Raw genomic sequence first — 23839 nt, forward strand, 5'->3', positions numbered from 1 at the left:
CTGGAATGACCAATACGACGCATCTACTCACCTTTCTTAATTCTAGTTATAATGAAGTAACAAACTGAGGTCATGTTCATGCTTGCTATTTATATCTAGCTAAAGCTTTTGATACTCTATGTCACTCCATTATTGGAAAAGCTATCAAATTTAGGTATATGTGATATAAATATACATGTGTGTGTGTATGTGTGTGTATATATATATATGTGTGTGTGTATGTGTGTGTGTATATATATAAATAAATTGGCCCAACAAATATCTAAGAAATTTTTTTTGTATTAATAAACAATAATAACTCTTCTTTACACATGCAAATTCTAGAGTTTTTAAGGAGGTACATCATCTCTACTTAGTGATGGACATAGGGGTATAGGGCGGCAACAAAGGGATATATCCCCACCCTATGTTTTATGGAAATATTCTCAAAATATCAGTGATGCAAGTTAAGTTATTGTGTGAGAAGCCACATCGCCCATGGCTACTAAAGTAGGCCCATATGTTAGGGTCAATAGAAATGTAGATTTTTTTAATAGTGTTTGAATATCTAATTTTTATCGTCCCCCCCTCTCCCCGGGGAGAATAATTATTTTTTATACGCCGCTACCACTTTTTGACATAATTAAAAATTAATAATCTATATAAATCTATCAATAGTTATCTAAAATAAAACTCTTTTGACTGAATTTGTTACTTCTATCGATTGTTAGTGTGTTTGTTTTTTTTATTTACTTTGTTTTGTATTAACAAGGTATAGGTACAATTGTTTTTATTTTTATCAACAGAGTATTAAATACTCTGTGTGTGGTGTCTACTTGTATATCTACTGTCCAGTGTATTTTGTTTTGCTTGTGTGATAGTATGTGTGTCATGCATGTCTGTTTTATATCTGTTGATAGGCACGCTAAAAAAAATAAAACAAAATGGTATAATAATTAATATTAGATATATTTAATAAATATAATTTAAATATTAGAATTAGGGTAGCATTACATAGTATTCATTCAATTTGATGTAGGTTAGATACCTAGATAAATGTGACATACTTATACCTACTGACTGAAAACACTACCTATTTAAATATTTTCTTAGCTTTGCAATTGTTTAAAGTTTTCTGTTACTCAGATCCAAATACTACACACTTGTTAATTTGTTTAACAAATTTAAAGCCTTTGTAACCAGTATTGTCCCAGTACCACCAACATTAAAAAAATGGGGAATAAATTTTTACAAAATTTCTGTTTATAATAAATTATAAATATATTTTGTGTGAAAACAATATAGCCTAAATTATTGTTATTATCTATATATATGTTATTTATGTACAGTTAAAACTTACCACATTTAATAAAAATTAACTGTCAATAAAAAATAAAACATTCGGGTACATAATTTACAATATTTCCTAAGAGTAGAAAAATAATACCTTGACGACACCTGGCCCTCTGATCCCTGTAACAAATGTTTCTAACGAGACATGGGCGCAGGCTAGCTTTAAAACTCAGGTATTAGAAGGGTCCTCACCACGTGGCTACTACAGTGGGCCAGGACAACGGCGACCCCTCGAGCTGTCTGGGAGTAAAAGCTGTGCTATTTGCGAGCGGACCCGTACCGGATGAGTCGAGACTGCCTCCTGCGCACCGGCACGCGGCGAGCAGGAAGCAGGGAAGGGAACGCAGGGGAGGGGGTGCACGAGGTGCGCAGGAAACAGTACGCGGTCTGGGTCAACTCGCTGACGTAACCGCACACAGAATACAGGGAATATGACAAATACACTTCCATTTAGTCAGTAAATGATATTTACACTGGAAGCACTCAAAGCACTCTAAGCACATGCGCCAGGACAAGACAGTGTGATGGGTAACAGCAGGCCTAGGGACCGGGAGGGACACGACAGATGTCGTCAACCTGTTCTACTCATAGTGACCCAACCCTGGTTTTAGTAAAAGGAGAAAAGTACATAATTCTGGTATCATTTATTTATGTTGTATCTTCCATGTATGTTACCAGATGTGGAAACCTACAAATTAAACTTTAAGTGAATGATAATTATGTAATTAGTCCGACAAAATTTGTAATAATGAATATTTGCCGAACATTTTAAAAACATCAAATGAGTGGCGTAAGGTAAGCGTACCAGTAACTGTTACTGCACCAGTAACTGTTACTGCACCAGTAATCATCACTTCCAAAATAAATACAAATTTAAAGATCAAGAATGCATATTTTGGCTAGTAAAAGTATAAGTGCATCACAAGAGTCCTTTGGTTATATCGACACAAAAGTTTTCAGAATCCACTAGACTACCAAAGGTGGATTCCCACACTTAAAAAGTTGTGTACCATACTTTAAGAAGCAGAAGAGACTGCTACTGGTTTATGATAAGACGACAAGTAATTATTATTTTCACTTTATAGAGTTGAGGTTTCTTTAGTGGCAATGTTTGTGTCTGTACTTTTTGCAAAATTTTTAACATACTAAATGTTTAACATGAATGATAGCACATGAAGCCTAATTATCATAATCATTGATAAAAAAGAAAGTGGCAAGCTTCTGAAATCACCTTCATCAATGTATCCCTGCTGATGGCCACCATCTTCCTGATGTGATCTTCAGAACATGATAAAAAAATGGGGATATATACTGATTCCAATAAACCTCACTTTTATAGGTTGCTTCTATTTTTTTATACCCTTTCAAAACCGATACACACCTTTTGCCCCATCCTGTATTATAATGGGTAAGGAATGGACCATTCAAGATAACAGAGATCTATTAAAAGAGTATATTAATACATGATATGTTGGTTGTATTATAAATATAAGTAGAGACCCATAAATTTCTTGAGTAGCAAGTTTTAAAATTGTTCGGTGACAAGACATCAAATCTTGGGTGAAATTGGAGGAATTTGAGTAAAAAATATATTTCCTTAGTTATAGGACATATATAAAAAACCATGTGACACGTTAATTTATATAAATTTAACATTAAAAAATTATATAAAATAATTCCACTCACAAAAAATATTTTTAGGGAAGCTATTTTTAATACTTATTTAAATAAAAGTGAATAGATAATTATATCCATGAAATAATGAAAGGACCCTTTGTCTTGCAAAACCCAACTCTTCAGAATAATGGAATTATTATTGTCGTTTAGCTTGAAAACCTGTGGCTGAGGAAAATGAAGTCAACTCGGGTGGAAGTGCTGAAGGCTGGAGAGACCAGGCGTGTCAGAAGGGCATATGAAGGGAAAAACATCCTATTGGAGACGGGGGTGGGAGTGATGGAAAACATCGGCCAGCCAGCCCTAGAGGATTGAGAGAGAGGTGTAAAGTACTGGTCTTGTGGCCTTGAAGGCTTTTAAAGGTAGGACATGTGAACACAACAAGGGAAGTTTTTGTTTTGAGTGCTGAAAGACAACTTTAAATCATGGCAGTTTATTTTTTGATAAGTTTTAAAAGTATATTGAGCCTGTGTTATTTTTATATAGGTCTACTTTTAGTTTAAATGGTTATCCCTGTCTGCTAGTGAAAAGAGGGACAAATAAATGGGTCGGAATCTCTGCACAAAAACTCTTTTGTTTATGTTCTGGCAGCGCGGAGGTATCTTTCCATTTGGGCGGGCCAGGGGCAAGCACAATAGACTGAAGGGAGGGAAGGGGAACTGACCTTTGTGGTGTCGCCTGCAATTTTCAAAGATTTACGAACCATTCACTTGTCACATGGGGCTTGAAGTGAAGTTTAATGATGCGTGCATGTTAGTCTCCGTTTTACCAGGTGAAAGTATTAGCCCTTATGTTCTCCGTGCCGGTTAATTTGCTGAGAACCAGCGGAACCGAGAACAGGGACCGACCCATCCCTAGTTTGAATAGGACCTCTGGTAGGATACGAACCCACAGCGCAAGTGCTATAGCCACTATGTCCCTACTAGGTCAGACCCCCTGTTAATGACCATCATGGCCAAGCAAAACTTACCATTTGGAGAGTATACCCTCAAGTTGATGGGGATGTTGGAAATTCCTTTGTTTGAGCCAGTGATTCTGTCCGTCTCCGCCTCGATTTCCTGTCGCACCTCATTGAAATCGACAAACTTCTTTCCTTTGAGGTGCAAAAACTCAGCATACTCTAACAAAACAAACAATCACATGTATCAACTGATGAACAACTTAATGCAATGAGGTCTTTATTTTAATTATACACCACTGTAATGCAAAAACCAGCAGAAAGCATAAGCAAAAACCACTCAGATCACAGAATGTCTGTTCTTTGTGTGCTTTGTTTTTCGAAGGATTAATGTGATGCAATGAATTTCTATAAAAACAGTTTTCATATTTATTTCTTAGGGTAAATTGCCCTACTCTAACATTTGTATCATCATACCATCTGAAAATCAGGCAACAATTCAATAACTAATATATTATCTTTTGATAATACACAAATGCATGCAATAGTGTTTTATTTTACAATTCTCAGGTTTCCATTTTTTTATAAAGAAATTTAGTTTGCATTTGCTGTAATACATAGTGCAGATGTCTATTTTACTTATCACACTATCTCATGATGCAGAAAGGAAATTTCTGTAACATTCATTCAAAATTGAAGCACTCGCATGCAAACACATCATGTTCTTTGTAAAAACATTCATTAAGTTTCTGTGTGAGCCACGGCTCGCATTGGGGAGGCTTGAACTCTACTGCCTACACAGGAATGTTTGCACACAACACACCAAGCAGGTTTCTCCATAGACAGACCCAATATGACATTTCCATTGCCTACAATTAAATGACTAGGTACTGCTGTGAAATGCTAGTTATTTTGTTATCTGTCATGTTTGATGAACAAGGTAGCATACATATCTGATTTTTTGAATAATCTTATCTTGCAGATATGGGGCAATTCCTACAGTGTTACTTATATAAATATTAAACTACACACTTCGATTTAACCATTACAAAAGCATTACAAAAGGCCATTTTCTACCTACATATAAAAAATAAACTTAATTTCCTTTTAAGGTCTTAAATGATCTTTATCCTAACCAGAGTGTCTACACATACCTAGTGAATCAAATTCTCGACTTTTCAGGACCTTGTAATAAAATTTTCTTACTAATTTTTTTATATCACACAATTATTTTTGCATATAATAAGCAAAATTATACATATTAAGAAATACATCAACTATTCACAGAAACTGACCAACATTTGTTAGAAAGCTAACACCTTTTCTGATAATTTCCATTTAATTAAAATGATCACACCCTATCTTTTTTTAAATTTTTCAATGTGTAAAAAAAAATACAGGCTAGCAAAAGGCAGCTAGATATGAAAGTTTCACAACTTCCAGAACTGTTACTCTATTTCTGAAAATTTTCCATGACTTTCAGGACTAGCCCTTCAGTTTCATTACCATTTAGCGATTTTCGTTCTGTCATGACCTGTAGATGCTTTGGTAGCAAACAACTGACTTTTAAACTTCTCACATTTATTTTGGTATTACGTTTGGTCAACAAGGTCATTTGAAACAGACCAATTCAATGCCAAGTCTGGGAACTTGGGGTAAGGAATCCCCATTGCCTATTGAAAGGTATCATCCCAACATTTGCACGGAGTGATTTCATGAAACCACGGTAAATTGAAACCCAATGAATGGAATGGGATTTGAATATGGTTCCTTCTGAATGCAAGTCGCACCACCTTCCTTGGTTTTAAAACTCCTCATTGTGCATGTCAATAGCATATAAGTATTAAAATCATATCTTATAAATGAACAAATACCACACATGTACAGATGTGATTAAAATGAGACCTTTGCTTAGCTATGAATTTAAAGTCAAAATATAAGGCATGTAAGTTGTTGCAATTGACCAGTAGGCATCAAACTTTGTTAAGTGGTGTCTATTCCACAAATTACGATAGGGAGACATTAATACATAAAAATTGGAAGAAAAAATAGATCAGTACCAGGTTCAACCTCCATGGAGGAGCACAGCAGCAGTCTTGTCTCGTCAAACCAATTTCATCCTTTTTTTTTACACAATCTTTACCAACATCTTTACTAAACATTGTGTACTGCAAATTAATTTCCTTGGCACAATTAAATTCAATTTTTTTATTAAGTTCTTTTTAAAAAGCATTGGGTTACACTTTTTTGAATTCATAATGTAAAACTGCTTGATTCTTTAATTCCGTATGGTCCTTTCTACTCCAGCTTTTCACAGGTCGTTCCGACTGCTGCTAGTTTTTCAGCGCTGAGCTGCTGCACGAAGCACAGTCCCGTATCTCAAGCTGTTTGTTTCAGATTTTGTCCACCTTGTTGCACGTACAGCATCCGTCACCCCGTGCAGGCACCACGCCTTCAGACACGCCACACTGCACAACGCTGGTACGTCTTGGTATGCCCGGTAGGACACTGGTGTTGCGTTTCGACAATGATCCATGCCGAGTGAACCGTTGACGTAATGCTACGCCAGCATTTTATCGCCCATCACCTCACCGGTAGCAAGCCAGGTGCAACGGGCGACAGTTCGGGATGGTATTGCGGCATTGGTGAGTGGTGAGAGGTGGTCGAGGACTGTGGTGTATGGATAAGCCACTGTCGAGCCAGGCTCCAGTGAGCAGTGTTAATGTTTGAATGATCATTTAAGACTAATTGATGTGGACTCTTAACGAAAGAGATTAATTGTGAACTGATATCTTTAATGCAGTAATTTGATTGATAGTGTAGACATTAGTAGTAAATAAAACTGAATTAAATTAATAAGGCTTTACAAATCCCAGTTTTCTACCCCACACATTTTTCATAACAGTATCAATAAATGGTACAAAAGTGAACGTTGCTCTTTATGCTGTGCATAGTAGCACATCTTAAATTATTTAGTAAAAGAGCACAATGAGTGTCTTTACAAGAAAAACTACTATGTACTTTATTATACCTTGTTTCACTTTTTTTTTTACATTAAGTGATGTTAAAATGCTGTTCCTTTGCAACTGGAAAAAAAATTTATTTTGAAGAAAACTTCTGAAAAAATATGAGAAAAAGATTATTGAATAACATATCTTTTCAAAATTAAGAAGAAATTGCTGGGTTACATTGAGGGTGTCTAAAAATACCTAATGAACCTGACGTCGAACCAAGTGCCTACCTAGCTCCCTACAGGCCGTTATGACGAGGCAACACCCCTCCTGCCAGTTATGCGTGTGTGGTGCAGTGTAGCTAAGGCGGGGGGGTAGGGGCCAGTTAGGCGCAGTGGTACCGCCAAGTACGACAGTACTTCCCGGCGACGAGGGCGGTATGTTTTTTTTTTCAGCAGACAGTTTATGTATCGCAGAAGAGACTGAATTTGTATATATTTTTACTTTTATTTGAAGGGTCTTTATGTTCTAATTGTGCACTGGGCGACTTAGGTCCCGCCCCGCCTGCGACACGTCACGAGCTCCGTGGGAGACGGTGAGGGGAGGGGGAGACACGTCAGGAGGGGTAGCGCCGTGCGCAGAGAGGAGTCAGTCGCGAGCAAGTCACGGGAGTGGAGAGGTCGCGTTTTTCTCAGTGCTGGTAAGCATAGTCACTCAGCGTCGCTGGTCAGGACGAGGATAGGCCTTTTGCTAGACGCGCTGAACTACATGGCAACACCAGTAAAGTCTAGGCCGACGAGACATTCTGTGAGGCCGCCACTCAGGCGGGCGCAGAACATAACTGAGAGACTTGACGAGAAATTCTGTGTTAGTCAGTTTAGCCACCACAACAGCCTGGATTGCAATCAGCCTTGTATGTGTAACGTGGCAACCTATCGTGTGCGAGGTACCATCTTTCTGTGCTCTCAGCCACTAGTCAGGTTTAACTGCACCATCCTGGAGTTGTATCATTGAGACACTGCCACTGAGCGTGCGAGTGTATATAGTATGTTAAAATCTAGGCTGTCGTAAATAATTTTGTATGTGTGTGTGTGTGTGTATATATGTTGTGAGAACTGCGAGTAGCCCTCGTGGCGCGGGCGCCCTAACAGACAGTCACAAGTCAGACGCGAGAGACACGTCTCGCAACCCACAGACTTGGAGTATATCCTGAACATCATGTAGCCAGTAGACTTTGTGTCAGAGCCATTAGCGCATTAACTTTCAGTGCGGCACAGATCGGCGTGGCACAGCTCATGGAGCCGGGCTTCCCCCTAAGACGTGCACGGGCGGGGTCGGGGTCAGCCCCATGTATCAGGGTCAGTGCGACAATAAAACCAGCAGTCGCCCGTTGAACTTGGGACGTTGTCATTACGAGCACCGGGTTAGCTTTCCCCGGAGGCCACGAGGCCTGAACCCTCTACCTCGAGCAGTCGGGCAGCTGCACCCTTCCCGGGGAATAGCCTGGACGACAAACCAATATCAGAACTTTTTCAATACCTTTAAATAAAATTTTTTAACTATGTTTAAAGTGAAACATCTTTGCTGAGGGGGCAACAATTTGAGCATTATAAAAATTATGATCACATGAGGGGAATAGTTAGGTACGAGCTGGAGGAACTGGGAGAAGAGGGAAATATTTAGATACGTGGTGGGGGAACCAGTAAAGGAGATGGCAGAGGAGAGGTAGAAATGATGCAGCATACTTGCACACCTGAATACTTGCTTGCATACTTGCACACCTAAATACTTGCTTGCATACTTGCTTGCATACTTGCATTCTTAAAATACTTGCTTTCATACTTGCACACTTGAATACTTGCTTGCATACTTGCTTGCATACTTGCACACTTGAATACTTGCTTGCATACTTGCACATTTGCACAATAGCATAATTTGGCCCTTGCATACTTGAATTTTTTTTTTGGTCTGCAACCTCAGCCAAAGGGAATCATGTTTCCATTACCTAATAATATAATAAGCAAGAAGTTTCATTTGTGTCACGCGAGGACTCCACGTACACATATTTTTTTATATTACAGTGAGATGTTTAATATACAGTAGAGTCTCGCTAATTCGGACCCCGCTAGTCCGGACATCCGGTTAATCCGGACGGATTTAAAAAATACGTAAATGATGAATAAGAATATTGTGACAAAGGAAAATAAGAAAATATATTTGTAAGAGAGGGTCCTCTTGCCCTCAGTAGCCGGGAGTATTACCGCTAGTTTTCCGCTCATCGTCTTTTCCAAGAAGTGACTCACTCTATCTATACCTGCGAGTTGTTTTGTTCCCTTCAGTCGATGGTTACTCGTGCTGGTGACAAGTGTTTGTGACAGTTTAATTTTATTCAGTGCGAGCATTGTATTGTGTACACTTATTAAGAGAAACGTAATGGCTTCTAAACGTAAGAAAGTGACTGTAACTATGGAGCAAAAACTCCAAGCCTTATTTCGTATTGATGCGGGTGAATCATTAACTAGAATCGCGCAAGATCTAGGAGTGGGAAAACAAACTGTTTCTGATTGGAAAAAAAATCGGAAAGAAATTGAAGATTTTTGTGCTAAAATGGTGAGCAAGGACAGTCTGGGTAACAGAAGCACGTTAAAAAAACCAAAAAATGAAACTTTAGACGAGGCTTTGTACATTTGGTTTTGCCAACAACGTGAACAAGGCGTTCCGCTGTCGGGCGTAACATTACAAACGTTCGCGCTCAAATTTAATGAAAAATTAAAAGGTGACCCTGCTTTTACTGCCAGTGTGGGATGGTTATCTCGTTGGAAAGATCGACACGGTATTCGTGAACTTAGTGTAAGTGGTGAAATGTTGTCAGGTGACAATAGTGCAAGTGAAGACTTTAAAGTAAAATTTGAAAAGTTTGTTAAAGATGAAAACTTAGAGCCTTGCCAAGTGTTTAACGCTGATGAAACGGGATTAAATTACAAAATGCTTCCAAAAAAAAAACATTAGCATCAAAATTGGATTCTGTAGCCAAAGGTCATAAGGTAAAAAAAGAAAGAGTAACTATGCTTCCTTGTAGTAATGCTTCTGGCAACTTGAAAATTCCACTATTGGTTATAGGCAAATCGGCTAAGCCTAGGGCCCTTAAAAATCTAAATAGAAATGCTCTTCCAGCCCAGTACACTTCATAAAAATCAGCATGGATGGACAGGAAAATTTTTAAAGCTTGGTTTTTAGAAACATTTGTTCCTAAAACAAAAAAGTTTTTGAGAGACGAAAACCGCCCAGAAAAAGCTGTGTTGTTAATTGATAATGCACCATGCCACTCGAGTGAAGAAGAATTGCGAGACGGTGAAATTTTCGTAAAATTTCTGCCACCAAACGTGACTGCTTTGATACAACCAATGGATCAAGGGGTGATTGAAGCAATAAAACGGCGATATAGGAAAAAAATGATCATGTTTCTTTTAGAGCAACAAGAAGCAGACCCGTCAGCTAACTTAATGGATCATATTAAGAAAGTGACAATGAAGACTGTCATTTACTTGGTCGCAGAAGCATGGGAAGAAATTAAGCTGTCAACTCTTCAAAAAAGCTGGAAAAATTTGTGGCCAAGCATTTCACAGGAAAAACAGGGACAAGACGAAACTCAACCAACTTCAACTAGCTTTGATTTTGTACATGTTTTTCAACAGTTGGAGGGTTGTGCCAACATAGAGGAGAATGACATATCAGAATGGATTAACGATGACAACGGTATTGGTCATCAAATGTTAAGTGAAGATGAAATCATGGAGGCATGCATTGCAAACACAGCAACTGAAATAGACAGTTCGGAAGATGACGATGGAGGTACGGAGGAATCAGCTGGCCCAACTCATGGCGAAGCGACTACAATGCTGGAGGGGTTGCTGAGTTACTTTGAGAAACAAAGCGACACAACGTCTGCTGAGCTACTGACGTTGAGGCGCCTACGAGATCGCACGGCAAAACGACGGCAATCTTCTTTAAAACAAAAGAATATTACAGACTTTTTCGAGTAAATTAATTGTTTTTAAACTTTAATTGTTTTATACTTTTTAATTACATGTAGGTATGTACAATACATATTATTGTTTTATATATGTTACATACATATGTATATAGTTTCTTAAGTACCTTATAATAAAACGCAGTTGATTTTTAAGCATAAAGATTTTTTATTTAGCCTATAAAACTTGTTTTTGATACATTTTAAAGTTGATTACGGATGATCCGGACTTTCGGTGATCCGGACAGGGTCCGGTCCGGACAAGTCCGGATTAGTGAGACTCTACTGTATTTAATATGCAAAATTAAATATCAGTAAATGTAACACAAAGCAGGCATTTAACTACTATTGGCTGGAATGTGACAAATGAAGTTGGAAAGCTGAAAGTCTTTTCTGGAGCCAATTACATATGAGTTAAGTGGACAGGTTCAGTGACTATACATATAGTGATTTAAGGCGTCAAAAAAAAATGCAATTTAGAAAAGGCTGCTGGAAATTGAAGGTCTGGACTTAACAACATAACTGTTAGTTCAGGACTTTTTCGTCACAATGATGGTCTAACACGACACATTCTGGACCACGGCAATACCAGAATATCAACAAAAGGATTAAAAATATTATAAATGTGTGCTTTCTCTATTTTTATTTTCATTTTACCAGACTGAGCTACTGCAACACATGGCTTGGCACAGCTAGTGTAATTAATAGAACTCAAACACTGACTGATAAGACAGACAACGCAGCTTAAACTGGTGGATCTAGAAACATGAATTTTTGCATAGGATTTCCTTACATAACGTAGGTCTGCACTAACAAAGGATTTTTAAAAATTCATCCCTTAAGAGGGTTAAATAGGGGATGAATATAACTTGATGTAAATTAGTATGGCCATAAACAAACGTTTAACACGCATGGCACAAAACTGTTATCCTGTGCTATCTCGTGGGTACTAAAGGAACTAACTAGAGATATTTCCTGGCATTCCGTTAGATGGAGACAGTGGCCAGATGTCACCATTGCTTGCCGTGGTGCACAGGTGCATGAACTGCCTATCAGTTGTTTGTTCATATACTAGAGGCAGTTGTTGGTGTGGTGCGCTGTATCTTATGTTTAGCTACCGCACAGCCCGTGAGAGATGGTAACGTGCATTTATAGTGATTATTTTCCATTAACAGTAAATTAACAATAAATGCTGACAAGGAAAAGAATGAAATTATTTCAAATTGGGAATCCAGGAATGATGTTAGTAGTTCAATACGTGAAAATGAAGAAGACATTTTTGAATACACCTCTGAACCTAAAAATGAAGCAGAAGATGTTGCTGACAATTGGGAAGGTACTCCACCACACCTAGTTGTTCACCCAACCATTCATACATGTTTCGGCAAGAAAAAAAATTATAATTTTCATCCACATGAATAACCTTTGATAACACAAATTCAGGACTTACAGGTGACTGTTTTACCTCACAACCTAAGCGAATCTGCTGTGTTCAAACTGATGTTTGACAGCGACTTCGTTAAACACATTGTAGCCGAATGTGACAAAATTATCACTTGTAAAAAACAGATTTCAGGTGGTAAAAAAAATTGAAACTAAATTAATGAATCAACCCAACAGTTTTGGAACTAAATACTTTACTTGCGGTAGTAATCTTGATTCCCCACACAGCAAAAAACCTAACTTATTTTGTCCACCCCCACATTCAGTAAAATATTTTCACAGGATCGGTAACTATCGCTTCACCTTCTACACTTCTGTGATCATTACAATCAGGTACATGGTGATCATGTGAACAAAATAAATACAGTGCTAGAAATGACAAGAATATTCAAAACTCTATTCAGACCACAACAAAATTTAAGCACTGAGAGTATAATCATAGTGTTCAAACAGTACATCCCCAAACAGGTTTAGTGTGAAGTTGTTTGTTTCAAGAAATTGTGCGACAGGGTAAATTTTGGATTTTTTTGTCTACACTAGTATGGAAACCAACATTGAGACAATTAAAACCCTTACTGTTTGTGGCTCTGTTGTAACAACACTTCTAGAAACTTACTTCAGCCAAGAACACATTTATTATATCATAACTCACTCGTATTTAAGTACCAAGTTGTTTGAATTTCTGCTTTCTAAACAAACTGGTGCATATTGGACTGTAAGGCGAATAGGAAATAGATGCCTATATTCACGCAAGAAAACACCCGCAGAAAAATGGCACGAAACTACAAGAATAATGTGTGCATGCTAAGCACAGTACATACACATCAATGCATTGACTCATGTATATTGAATGTGAGAAGCAACTTTGTACAGTGTTGAAAAATAGTTCACTTAATATTATTATAAATATTTCTTTATTATATACAGTATAAAATCTTTATAACATCACTCGATTTAATGATAAACTCCTTAAAACGTCGAAATTGCTTGACTTTGGTTAGTTTACCTTGTTTTCTATACAATAATACACTCTATATAACGTCACGCTCACTCTATTTAACAACAACAATACAACATTATCAATCATTAATCAGTACTTTCTAAGTTGCCGAAGTTGATAAGAACTGCAGCAGGGTAAATTCTTTTGTTTGCTGTTTTGTTGTTGTATTATCTAGCACGTGTTTACTTTGACTGACGTACCGGAGATAGTAATAAATTTTGTCTTTTGTTTTTGTATAATGAACTTGCACATGTTTACCTCCGTCACTAGGCTTTTGTCAAGTTATTATACGTTATTATTATTGCAGTTGCTTACAGACTTTCGAACTGTAAACATAGCGAGTAAACGAAAATCTTTGTGTATTGACAAAAAAGTTTTATTAATACGCTCAATAGAGGCGGGAGTAAAGATGAGTGATGTTGGAAGACGCTTTGGATGTAGCCGCTCTACCGTGTTTTCAATGTGGAAAAACAAAGAAAATACAATTAAAATAAGAAGAAACATAAGAAAATACAATTCAAATATTGGAGCAGCAAAAAACATCAGACGAAGATAACAGACTATACGCAATAAGTGTTATTATTAGTACGAATATTAATGTTTGCATGTAAAATGTACACTATATTAGTAAATACATATTATTATAAAATTGTAAAATGATATCTTTTATTTCTCTCCGTTTAACAACCACTCTCTATAACGCCGAAAAATGCTCAGTCCGTTATGTGTCGTTATATAGAGTTTACATTGTATTAATTTATATTTTTAATACATTTTATGTTTTTTAAAGCTTATAATTATAAATATTATAGTATATAATCATGGATGTGATGTGCAACTTTGGTGTACAGCAATATTTCAGTGACATTTTATGATTTTGTTATGGTTTTCATAATTTTTTTTTCAAATGTGTAGAATTTTACAATGAAATCCTGTAGTTATATAAGTGTAATTTTTTACTTTAAACTTAGTCACACTGAGTAAATACTTTAAAAAAAACATTAAATTGAAAAAAAAAATTAAGCCTAAGGGCAATAATAAACAAATGTTATCATTAACACAAATTTAAAAAATTAAATATATAAAATTTTTAATAAAATCTATAATATACACACAAATTTAAAAAAACTTTATTATGCAGGGCTTAAAAATCATCAACCCATACCAGCTAAAGGGTTAAAACAAGTTGTGATAATTTTCTGTATAGAACGAAAAAATATAGACAAGTCTTCTTCCAAAAGTCACTGCAGAAAGAAACCCATGAAATGTAACCTGCTATAAATCAAGAAACTCAGTACTGAAATGAAAACCTACTGCAATAATAAACTCTGAGCAAACTAAAAATGCCGGCAGCGCAACAATGCAACCTGGCAGCCTAGGTCAACAGCCGGAATCTACCTGAAAAAATCTAAACGCAACCACCTCAATTGGTGCAAGATTCCATAATTTACCATATTAAGATCTCTCATTGTACTTTCAGTAAAAGTCCTCCAATTTCCTTATATGGACGTAGTTATGCAAAAAGGAACCAACCCATAATTTTGTTATATTTTATTTGGAAATAAATTAAAATAGTACAAGGTTGATCGTACCATCACTATTATTATATCAGTATTTACACTAGACCATTAAAATTATACCCACATTATATTATCAATAGGAGAATTACAATTTATAATTAACTTTTACTTCAAAATACTCAGAATAGGTTTTTATGTGGGTTGGTTCCTTTTTGCATAACTACGTCCATATTTGCATTACCTATAGACAGTCTGTTTAAACAAACACATTGAAGTGGATTTAAAGATCTAGTTATCTATTGCAAATACTTAAAAATGCATGTTTTTTTTGTAACTGAGATTACAGAGTACAACTTACTTTTGAAACACCTAAAATATACCACTGAATTTATATAAGGATATTTTCATTTCTTCTCTTCCTAACACAAAAACAAATAAAACCGAGATAATAAGTCTGCTTGATAAATGCGAAATTTCACTTTCTTCCAGCGTACTCACAGTCAGCTAACTGATAATCCAAAAATAAATTGTTTTCACAAAAAAAATATCAGTTCTGCGAACCTACTCCCATCCCATAACTAAAACCACTTCAATTAAAGTTTTAAAAAATTATTTGTAATTTGACTAATGTCCACTTTACTGTAGATACTGAACAGATTCTCCTGCCTACTATTCCAATTCCTGCATAGCACATTAATGTGGACAAACTCTCCAGCCTACTGTTCTAATACCTGCATCTCACGTTCTTGTACAGTCACTGAACAGATTCTCTAGTCTACCGTTCTAACAAAATAACATCCAACCAAATTACATTCTGGTCAGTTTAGATGTGATTTCTCTCGTCACCTATTGGTACCAGAATCACACAACACCTTGGTGTAGACAACTTTAATAGAGAATCGCTAAGACTTTAAGACTAGATCTATATGCAAAATGAAGGAGCAGTCATGCACTCACTACTCTTACCCTCGCTAGCCAACCTTTGCATAGTAGACTGACGACAGCTGTCGTGTCTATCCTGGTCCCTAGGCCCGCTGTTGCCCATAGCCGTCTGGTCCGGGCATGTGTAAAAAAGTGTTTGAGTGGTGCTTCGAGTGGTGCTTCGAGTGGTGAGCGCACCCGAGTGCAGCGGCTGGTGTGATAAATGACCGTGCTATCTGACCCGGACCATGTACTGTCTCCCCCGCATCTCGTGCATCCCCCTCCCTAACTTCCCGCTCGCTGTGCACCGGTGCATGGGAGGCAGTCGTAGCTCGCCTGTCATCCGCGACGGACGCATCTGAGCGCTGCTCTGCCACTAGCGACTCATGAGTGGTTCGCCGTTTAGCAGCCAGTGCCTTAACAACATAGACCGAACTACGGACATACATAGACCGAACTAAGTGGCGTCTCGAGCGGCCGACAGCTCGAGGGGTCGCTGTTGTCCTAGCCCCCTGTTGTAAGCCACAAAGTGAGAACCCGTTCACTCCCTGAGTTTTAGGCTGGTCAGCGCTCTCGTCATGACAGGGAATCACTCACAACAGGGCTCAGAGAGCCAGGTGACGTCAAGACTTTAAAGATAATATTGTGTATAAAAATTGCAATGCTAGATTTATGAATAAAAAATATATTGAGTTGGAGGGGGAGGTGATACACTGCAGGCCTAATCCAGGGCTCTGATAAGCCACTGATAACACCATAATCTTATTTAGTGTGTTCTATTGATTCAACTGCGTATTCACTCAGGAACAAAATAAATAGTACACCAATCTCTCACTTAGCAGGTCTTAAAATTTTGTGAATTAATTTTGCACAATGTTAATTTTAATGCCCCAGTCTTGAATAGAACATATGTAAATTTCAGTCAGCACAAAATTGCAACAGGCAAAAAAAAAATTGGGCATGATGCCACGAAGTCTGCTTCAACTCAGTAAACAACAGACATAATGTGTCATAGTTAGCTATACAAGGGGGGGAGAGAAATGTGCGCACAGGTGTGACCACACCATCAGCTAATGTACAAACATCAGCTAAGGCAAGTTCAGTCACGGTTATTGAGTGTAAAGGATCAAATATTTTTATAGCATATGCCGCCGGGCTATACCGTTTTCATCCGGCCATAGACTGGACCTTGACGAACTTCAGTCTAGCCAGTGGCAGGGAACTCGCACGCACAAACACAAAGCCAAGTCTGCCCATTCGTCTGCCGGTAACTGTATGTGCGCAAGTACCTGCTATTGGAATCATATTGGAATCATGGCTTCCAAGTAAGAACATAATGCATCATGTTCAAGTATTTTTTTAAGACAAAACTAGAAGTATTACGGCATGTAGAATGTCACGAAGGCCACATTTATGTTGGTCGCACTTTAGTTTTAAGCAAGTCAACTGTGCACACAATCGTAAGAAATAAGGACTCTATCAAATGTTTACATAAGCTGTTGGTTGTATTAGCGTGAATATATTTGACATTGGATACCAGAACAGGTGATTCAAATGGAAAAAGTTGTTGAATGATGTAATGAAAAGAAATCATGGGACTGAGAGGATTGGTGTGAACCACGCGGAGATATGTGAATAAGCACTTTCACTTTTGAAAAATTAAAATGTAAATATACGGACAATAATATTGGTTTCACTGCCGGTAAAGGAAATGTTGGAAAGTTCGTGGAAAGGTACGCAATGTGACATACGGGTCATGCTTGAGCGGACAAGCCAACCAGCCGACTGACAATAAGAACACAACCACTTATCTCCCGTAACACGGTGTCATTTGTCAAACAAAGTATTCGATGGTAGGCTTATAATGATAATTGGTGCAACATATTTATCATTAAGTGTTATTCTACACTTTTATATTACGTAATGAAGGTTTCCCTACACATTTTGGAACACATTAAGTAAACTAGCTTTGCTATTTATGGAGACCAATGCTTCAGAATACACAATTTTGAATAACACAAACATTTTTAGGAACACATTAGTTGTGCTAAGTGAGGGATTGGTGTACTGTTACTTTGTTTTGTTTTTAATATGTATTTTTTTATGTTTATATTTATTGTTAACGTGCCCACAGTTTAGTAACTTTAATGGTGGTACAACACATACACATACAATGATCATAAAAAAAATACACAAAATACAAAAAATATATATAAAATGTAGATAAAATAAATAAAATAAATGCAGGCACTACATACGGCCAGGTACCACATGTTCGCTAGGACTACGCTGCTGGGAACCTAACACTCAGAAAGGCACCACACGCCAACAGTACAACAAACAGCAAGCACCACACATGAGTTGTATACAAACTAAAAACAAGTATGAAAAACATAAAATAAAGAGATTAAATTTTAACACAACTACAAGAAAAACCTTTTTGTGATCATGTAAGCAAGAATTACGCTGTGAAATCGAAACTTGCTGAACCAATACCACCACCCTCACATGCACACAAAATTTTTTCGCAGACGAGTTGCTAGTAAGCGTGCATGCTCGTCCAAAGTAATAAGGCTTAAGCAATGCTTGAAATCAGACCTTTGCCTAAAAACGGCACTCCTTAAAATGCTTATTTTATTAATTTATTACATTTCACATATTCAGCGCTCTTCCTCATGCCAGATGAACTGTGTCTCCAGTCCAATATGTTGACCACTGAGTGTGTGCGCTCGGGTGAATCTTCAGACAGCATGCTGGCAAGTGTAGGCAGCAATGCATCGACAGTGTTATTTATTGTTTTTTGTTTACATTTAGTTTTTAGAAATGTTTGTTTAGAAAAAGTGCTTTTATTTAACAATGACAAATTTTAATTACAACTTTCGGACTGCACCAACTAAATTCCCAATTAGATACTGTACCTTTTTTGTTATTTAACTATTTAGTTGTGCATTTTTAGAATTAATGATTTTTGTATGATATGTAATACTCTATGGCCATGGTTCACAAAACATGCACCCTAAAGTTTTCTGTTGATCCTTGTCGTATTCCAGAGATACATGCATCTAGATATAAAAAGAAATAGTTACTCTAAATTACACCGTTTCATCACCCAGACACCATTCTTTATGGTAAAACATCATTATTGTTATTTTAACAACTTTAAGGGTTTTGCCCCAACAGTGATTTAGTTCAGCACAGTGCTGTAGTCACTCTTTACTGTATGTAAACAATCCTTGTGTTGACCATCAGGATACATCTGTAATATTCCACTTAATTACTATAGCATATTTCACAGAAATTTGTATATGGTGCGCAAACAAAGGGTTTCAAAACTACTGCTCTATGATAATGTATGTTTTGCTATTAATATTGTTTGATTTCTGTTAACGTATTTTCATAATTGGCGACACTGGAGTCAGCACGCACCATTGGAGCCAATTGCCACCATTCTCTTCCAGTCAGCTTCTATCAGCCAGGGAGCAGGCATGTCTCTGCTGCTCTCTCTGCAGTCTTTTATTATTCTTATTCCTACTTCATGGCATTGTCCAGTCCTCTCCTAAGCCAGCTGCATGCCAATAGGCCATTTCAGTAGTTATAAGCAAATTTAACATGTAAGTCACTAAAAAACATAATTTTTGCACTAAACCTCTTCTAAAGATGTCATGTTTTCTGTGATCAATGGTATTTTGAAACAAATAAATAATTGAGTTATAAAAATTATGTGAATTTTATTTTTAAAGGAGATTAAAAATATTCAGGCAAGTTAGCATGGAAAAATGCAACAAATGCAGGTTCCTACTAGCCAGTTCCAGAATGATGCCAACTGCTAGTATCCTATAACAAAATGCATTCCAATTAAAAATTACTCAACTTCCATTACAACTGTGCTTTTATTTTCAAATTAAGCACAGGTGGATCTGAACTGCTTTTAACATAACAATCAATGCATTTACCAATTCTGCTGTGACACATCCCGCAGTACAATAAGTGCGGACGTTAAAGCTACTCAGCAGGCGTTAAACCAGGGACAATCGGTGACTATATAAGATACACAATTCTACTAATCTGACCAACACAATTCTTCAGTTATGAGGGATCCATCCAAAGCTATACATGTATCACTGATCCACGAATGTGACAGATGAACTAGAATGACCATGAAGGTGAAAACTTATAAAAGCAAGTGGAAGAGTTTTTAACGGCAAGGCTACTTCTCACTGCAGAGCATCGTAAAGGACAGAAATTAACAAGACTATAAAACTTACAAATCGGAGCTTTAGTGCTGAAGAAATTGAATCTTGTAAACAAGTTGTGGGACCAGGTAACAAAAAAATTATTTTTATTGTACAAGTACCTATGCAATAAAATTGAAGAGAAATATTGGCAATCACAACCTATATTCAGTTAGGCTTATAAACCTCCAGTAATTTGACCATAGACAAAGAATTGTTTTATTGTAGAATTAAAAGAGTGGTGATTTCAGCAGCACACAATTGGCAGATATGTGTCTTCATCATTAGATCATAATACTATGTTTAATCACTAAAGATAAAATATTTGGGAAGCTATAGTTTTATGTCCACTGTAGACACATAACAGTAAAGCTATATCTGTATTTATTGCATCATCAATTATTTGTCTGTCTAAAACCATAGAGGGGTAGTGTGGATTATAATCCTATGCTAAAGGATTTATTACTAGCTTCAGGTATTATAGTTGAGCAATGCCACATATATACTTTGTTTATGTTCAAAAATGTGAATTTTATATTTTTTTAATATAATGTTGCTTATTACCAATTTTGCTAAAGCCAAGAATCATCACACACATATTATAATAGTGCATGTAAGAGAAACTAGTTGGTTAAGTCTAATGAAAGCTGTTACATCCAAGACTGGGATGCCTACCTTGAAATCAACTCTCCAAAGACAGAAGAGTTGAACTAAGTTTCTATCAGTTTACAAACGTTACTACTCTGATTATCATTTCTAACATAACTTGAAATTCAAAACCAGTTCAGCACTTTAACAGTTTATTTACTATCTCTGGTTGTATTTACCCGACTCCATTCTACAATCTCTTCATTATTGAATTGCTTTCTCTTCTTCTTCAACAATGTTCCTGCCCACATTTTCACTAAGTCAAAAACTTGACTGCAGTCACAGTTAGATTCTCTCCTAAATGTGAACCAATTCTTTGGCACATGTACCATCAAATAAATATGTAAATATTTATTTAATATTTATATTATATATTTATATATTAAGTAAATAAATGAGAATATTGTTACGAATGCAGACAAGACAGTGATGCGTGCCAGGTTCGGAGCGGACTGGCTGCCACCAAGGCAGCCACTGACATCACGAGCCATCCATTGACGTAAGTAAGGCATGCCACGTGTTCCTGGCTGGATTAAAAGGGTCCTCGCTACACCTCTCCCCCCTCCGCTCCCACACATTGTTCTGCCTCAGGCTATTATAACCTTTAGCAGCCTGGGAATTCCAGGCTTACAGAGGCCGCGTGGAGTGGCATGAATAAACGTAGTCATTCTCAATGTTTCGGGCGTCGGGTTGGCCTGGGATGACACGACTCATCACAGCCGCTCTCGCCGGTTTGAGAAGGGGCAAAAAGTATTTAAGCAGCGACGCCGGCCTCCGCGGGAGCGAGTGCCGAGGTTCGGAGAGTTTCACAAGTGAATGTGAAGTGCGACATCTGCAAAGAGGTTGAAGGATCCCCTCTAGAGTGGCGCGAGACTGTGTGTGTGGATAGGCGCAATGTAAGGGGCGAACCACTGTTGAGCCTAGCTCCAGTGAGGAGTGCGAACTGCGGAACTTAACAGATATTGAGTGACTTGCGAATAAACCTTTTTAAGTGCAAGTGATTGGTGATACAATATTTTTAAGTACAATCATAAATTATGACTGTAAATATTAGTAATTAATAAAACTGTAATAAAACTCAATTGGGCTATCCCTAACAAACCCAGTTCTCCCCATATAGGTCAAACATAAATTAGGAATGTAAATATTAGTAATTAATAAAACTGTAATAAAACTTAATTGGGATATCCCTTACAAACCCAGTTCTCCCCATATAGGTCATAACAATATTTTTATGACATAGTGAACACACTAAGATGCAAATATTTGTGTCAGTGTCAATTATTCAATGTTGTTTTATTGTATTTATTAATATTATTTATTAGTTATAAATTAACCTCCTAACCTTGGGGTTGGAATTGATAGTTACATGATTGACAATTTCTCTATCTTTCAAAAAATAATTTCTTAAGAAATCAAAATTTGGTTTGAATGCATGATAATTATTAAAAATTAATTTTATTTGTGGATGTCTGATGTTGCCATGTGAATTTTGTATTATTTTATAATTATCTGAACATTTCACTAAATACATATAAGGGTAATTCCATGCATAAGTGAACCTTAACCTAAAAAAATTAATTTCAGTATTTTTCTCTGAAACTTGCATTAATTGCAACACTGATATGTACATTTTACATAAATATACTTATTTGGTATATTTTGTATGTATTAGTTGGTTTTATTTAGTGAATATGTGACTCAGCTGTCAAATCCATCATTAAAGTAAAGTTGTATGGCTTTTGTTGGTAAACCTGAAGTTTCCCTCCAATTTTTAATTTATTATTTTCAAGAAGGACATTACACAAAAACTCTCAGCTTTGAAATTACATGGAAATTATTAGTGCAGGTAAATATATAATTTAGTTACTGGTGAAAAACTTAACTATGTAGTAGTGTCACACCCATAATAAAAAAAGAACTAAAGTTTTTGTAGCTATGTCCTAGTCTGAAATAAAGTGAAAACATTTTGTGAAAGTGAGGTTAGGCATGTGCTTGCGTAATTAAGCAAAGAATTATTCACTGACAGATAATAAAAAAGTTTATTTTAAAATTTAAAAATGTGTCACACCCATAATAATGAAAAACCTCTGGTTTGTTCACCCTTACATAGCTGTTCATGTTTTTGTGTATAATACATACTATGTGCTGAATGTACACAGTGAATTTAGGCCTACATAATGGAAATATTTTTCACTTTCAGGATGAATTCCAGATATTATGTAAGAAATGGAGGCAAAGCAGAGAGATGATCCAGAAAAGATGAAGGTTTATTTAGAAAAAGAACGAGAACGTGATCGGAAGAGAAGAGAGAAGGTGAACGAAAGACTAAAACATGACAAGAAGAAGCTGAAATTAAAACATCTCAAGAATGCTGAACGACAGAGAAGATGCAGTCAAAAGAAAAAATAACAGGTTAGTTGCCAAAAGAAAACATTGTCTTCACCCTTAGGATCATACAAATGTGTACAGACAGTTTTCGCACAGTTATTGATCACATATGATGTACAAGATGTTTCAAATATTCTGTCACAGAAAGATAATTACCAAAAACGGGCTTGGAATGAGGTAAGTAAGAGTGCAACAATTTTACATGAGGGATGATGTAAGTCTTACAACCCCTGGCAGGAAGGATACCACTTCAGTTATTGAACCTTCTATAGGAAAGAGAGTGACAAAGCAAAAATCTCACATGGTAATGACTGTGAAAGAAGCATTTAGTTTATTTAGGTCTGAAAATCCAGATGCAAACATCCATATCTCAAAATTCTACAAGCTTCGCCCAAAACATGTTTTTTTTTTTTTTCATCACAGCTTCCTCACAATGTGTGTGTTTGCAGATACCATGCAAACTTTAACTTTATGCTACAGGCAGCTAGCAATAAAATAAATGATCTTCCTGCTAGATCTATTAAGTAAAATGTGTTGTGAGATACGTAATGAAAACTGTATGATAGGATGCTGTACAACTTGTGAAGACAGTATATTCAATTTACCAAGTACGCGGGACATTGACTTGACGAAAGAGGTTAGATGGAAACAGTGGACAGATGTAGATGGACGGCCAAGGCTGGTGGAAACAGAAGGATCAATTGAAGATCTATTGAATGAAGTGAAAAAGCAATTAACATAATTTAAAATTCATTCATTATGTTAAGAATGTACAGGCTAAGTATTTTGAAGAAAAGAA

The 23839-nt window shown here is 36.6% G+C and overlaps 1 protein-coding gene across 6 annotated transcripts in view; it reads right to left on the reverse strand.

Moving 5' to 3' along the window:
* The window catches only part of LOC134527482 (dynamin), a 269590-nt gene that overhangs the window by 225096 nt on the left and 20655 nt on the right, over window positions 1-23839 (reverse strand). For all 6 annotated transcript variants that reach the window (XM_063360189.1, XM_063360186.1, XM_063360188.1 and 3 more), the window contains exon 3: window positions 3977-4126. In XM_063360189.1, the coding sequence (XP_063216259.1) occupies window positions 3977-4126 (150 nt within the window). The remainder of the gene's footprint in view (window positions 1-3976; window positions 4127-23839) is intronic.

This window comes from Bacillus rossius, chromosome 1 (assembly GCF_032445375.1).
Source record: "Bacillus rossius redtenbacheri isolate Brsri chromosome 1, Brsri_v3, whole genome shotgun sequence".
NCBI lineage: Eukaryota > Metazoa > Arthropoda > Insecta > Phasmatodea > Bacillidae > Bacillus > Bacillus rossius.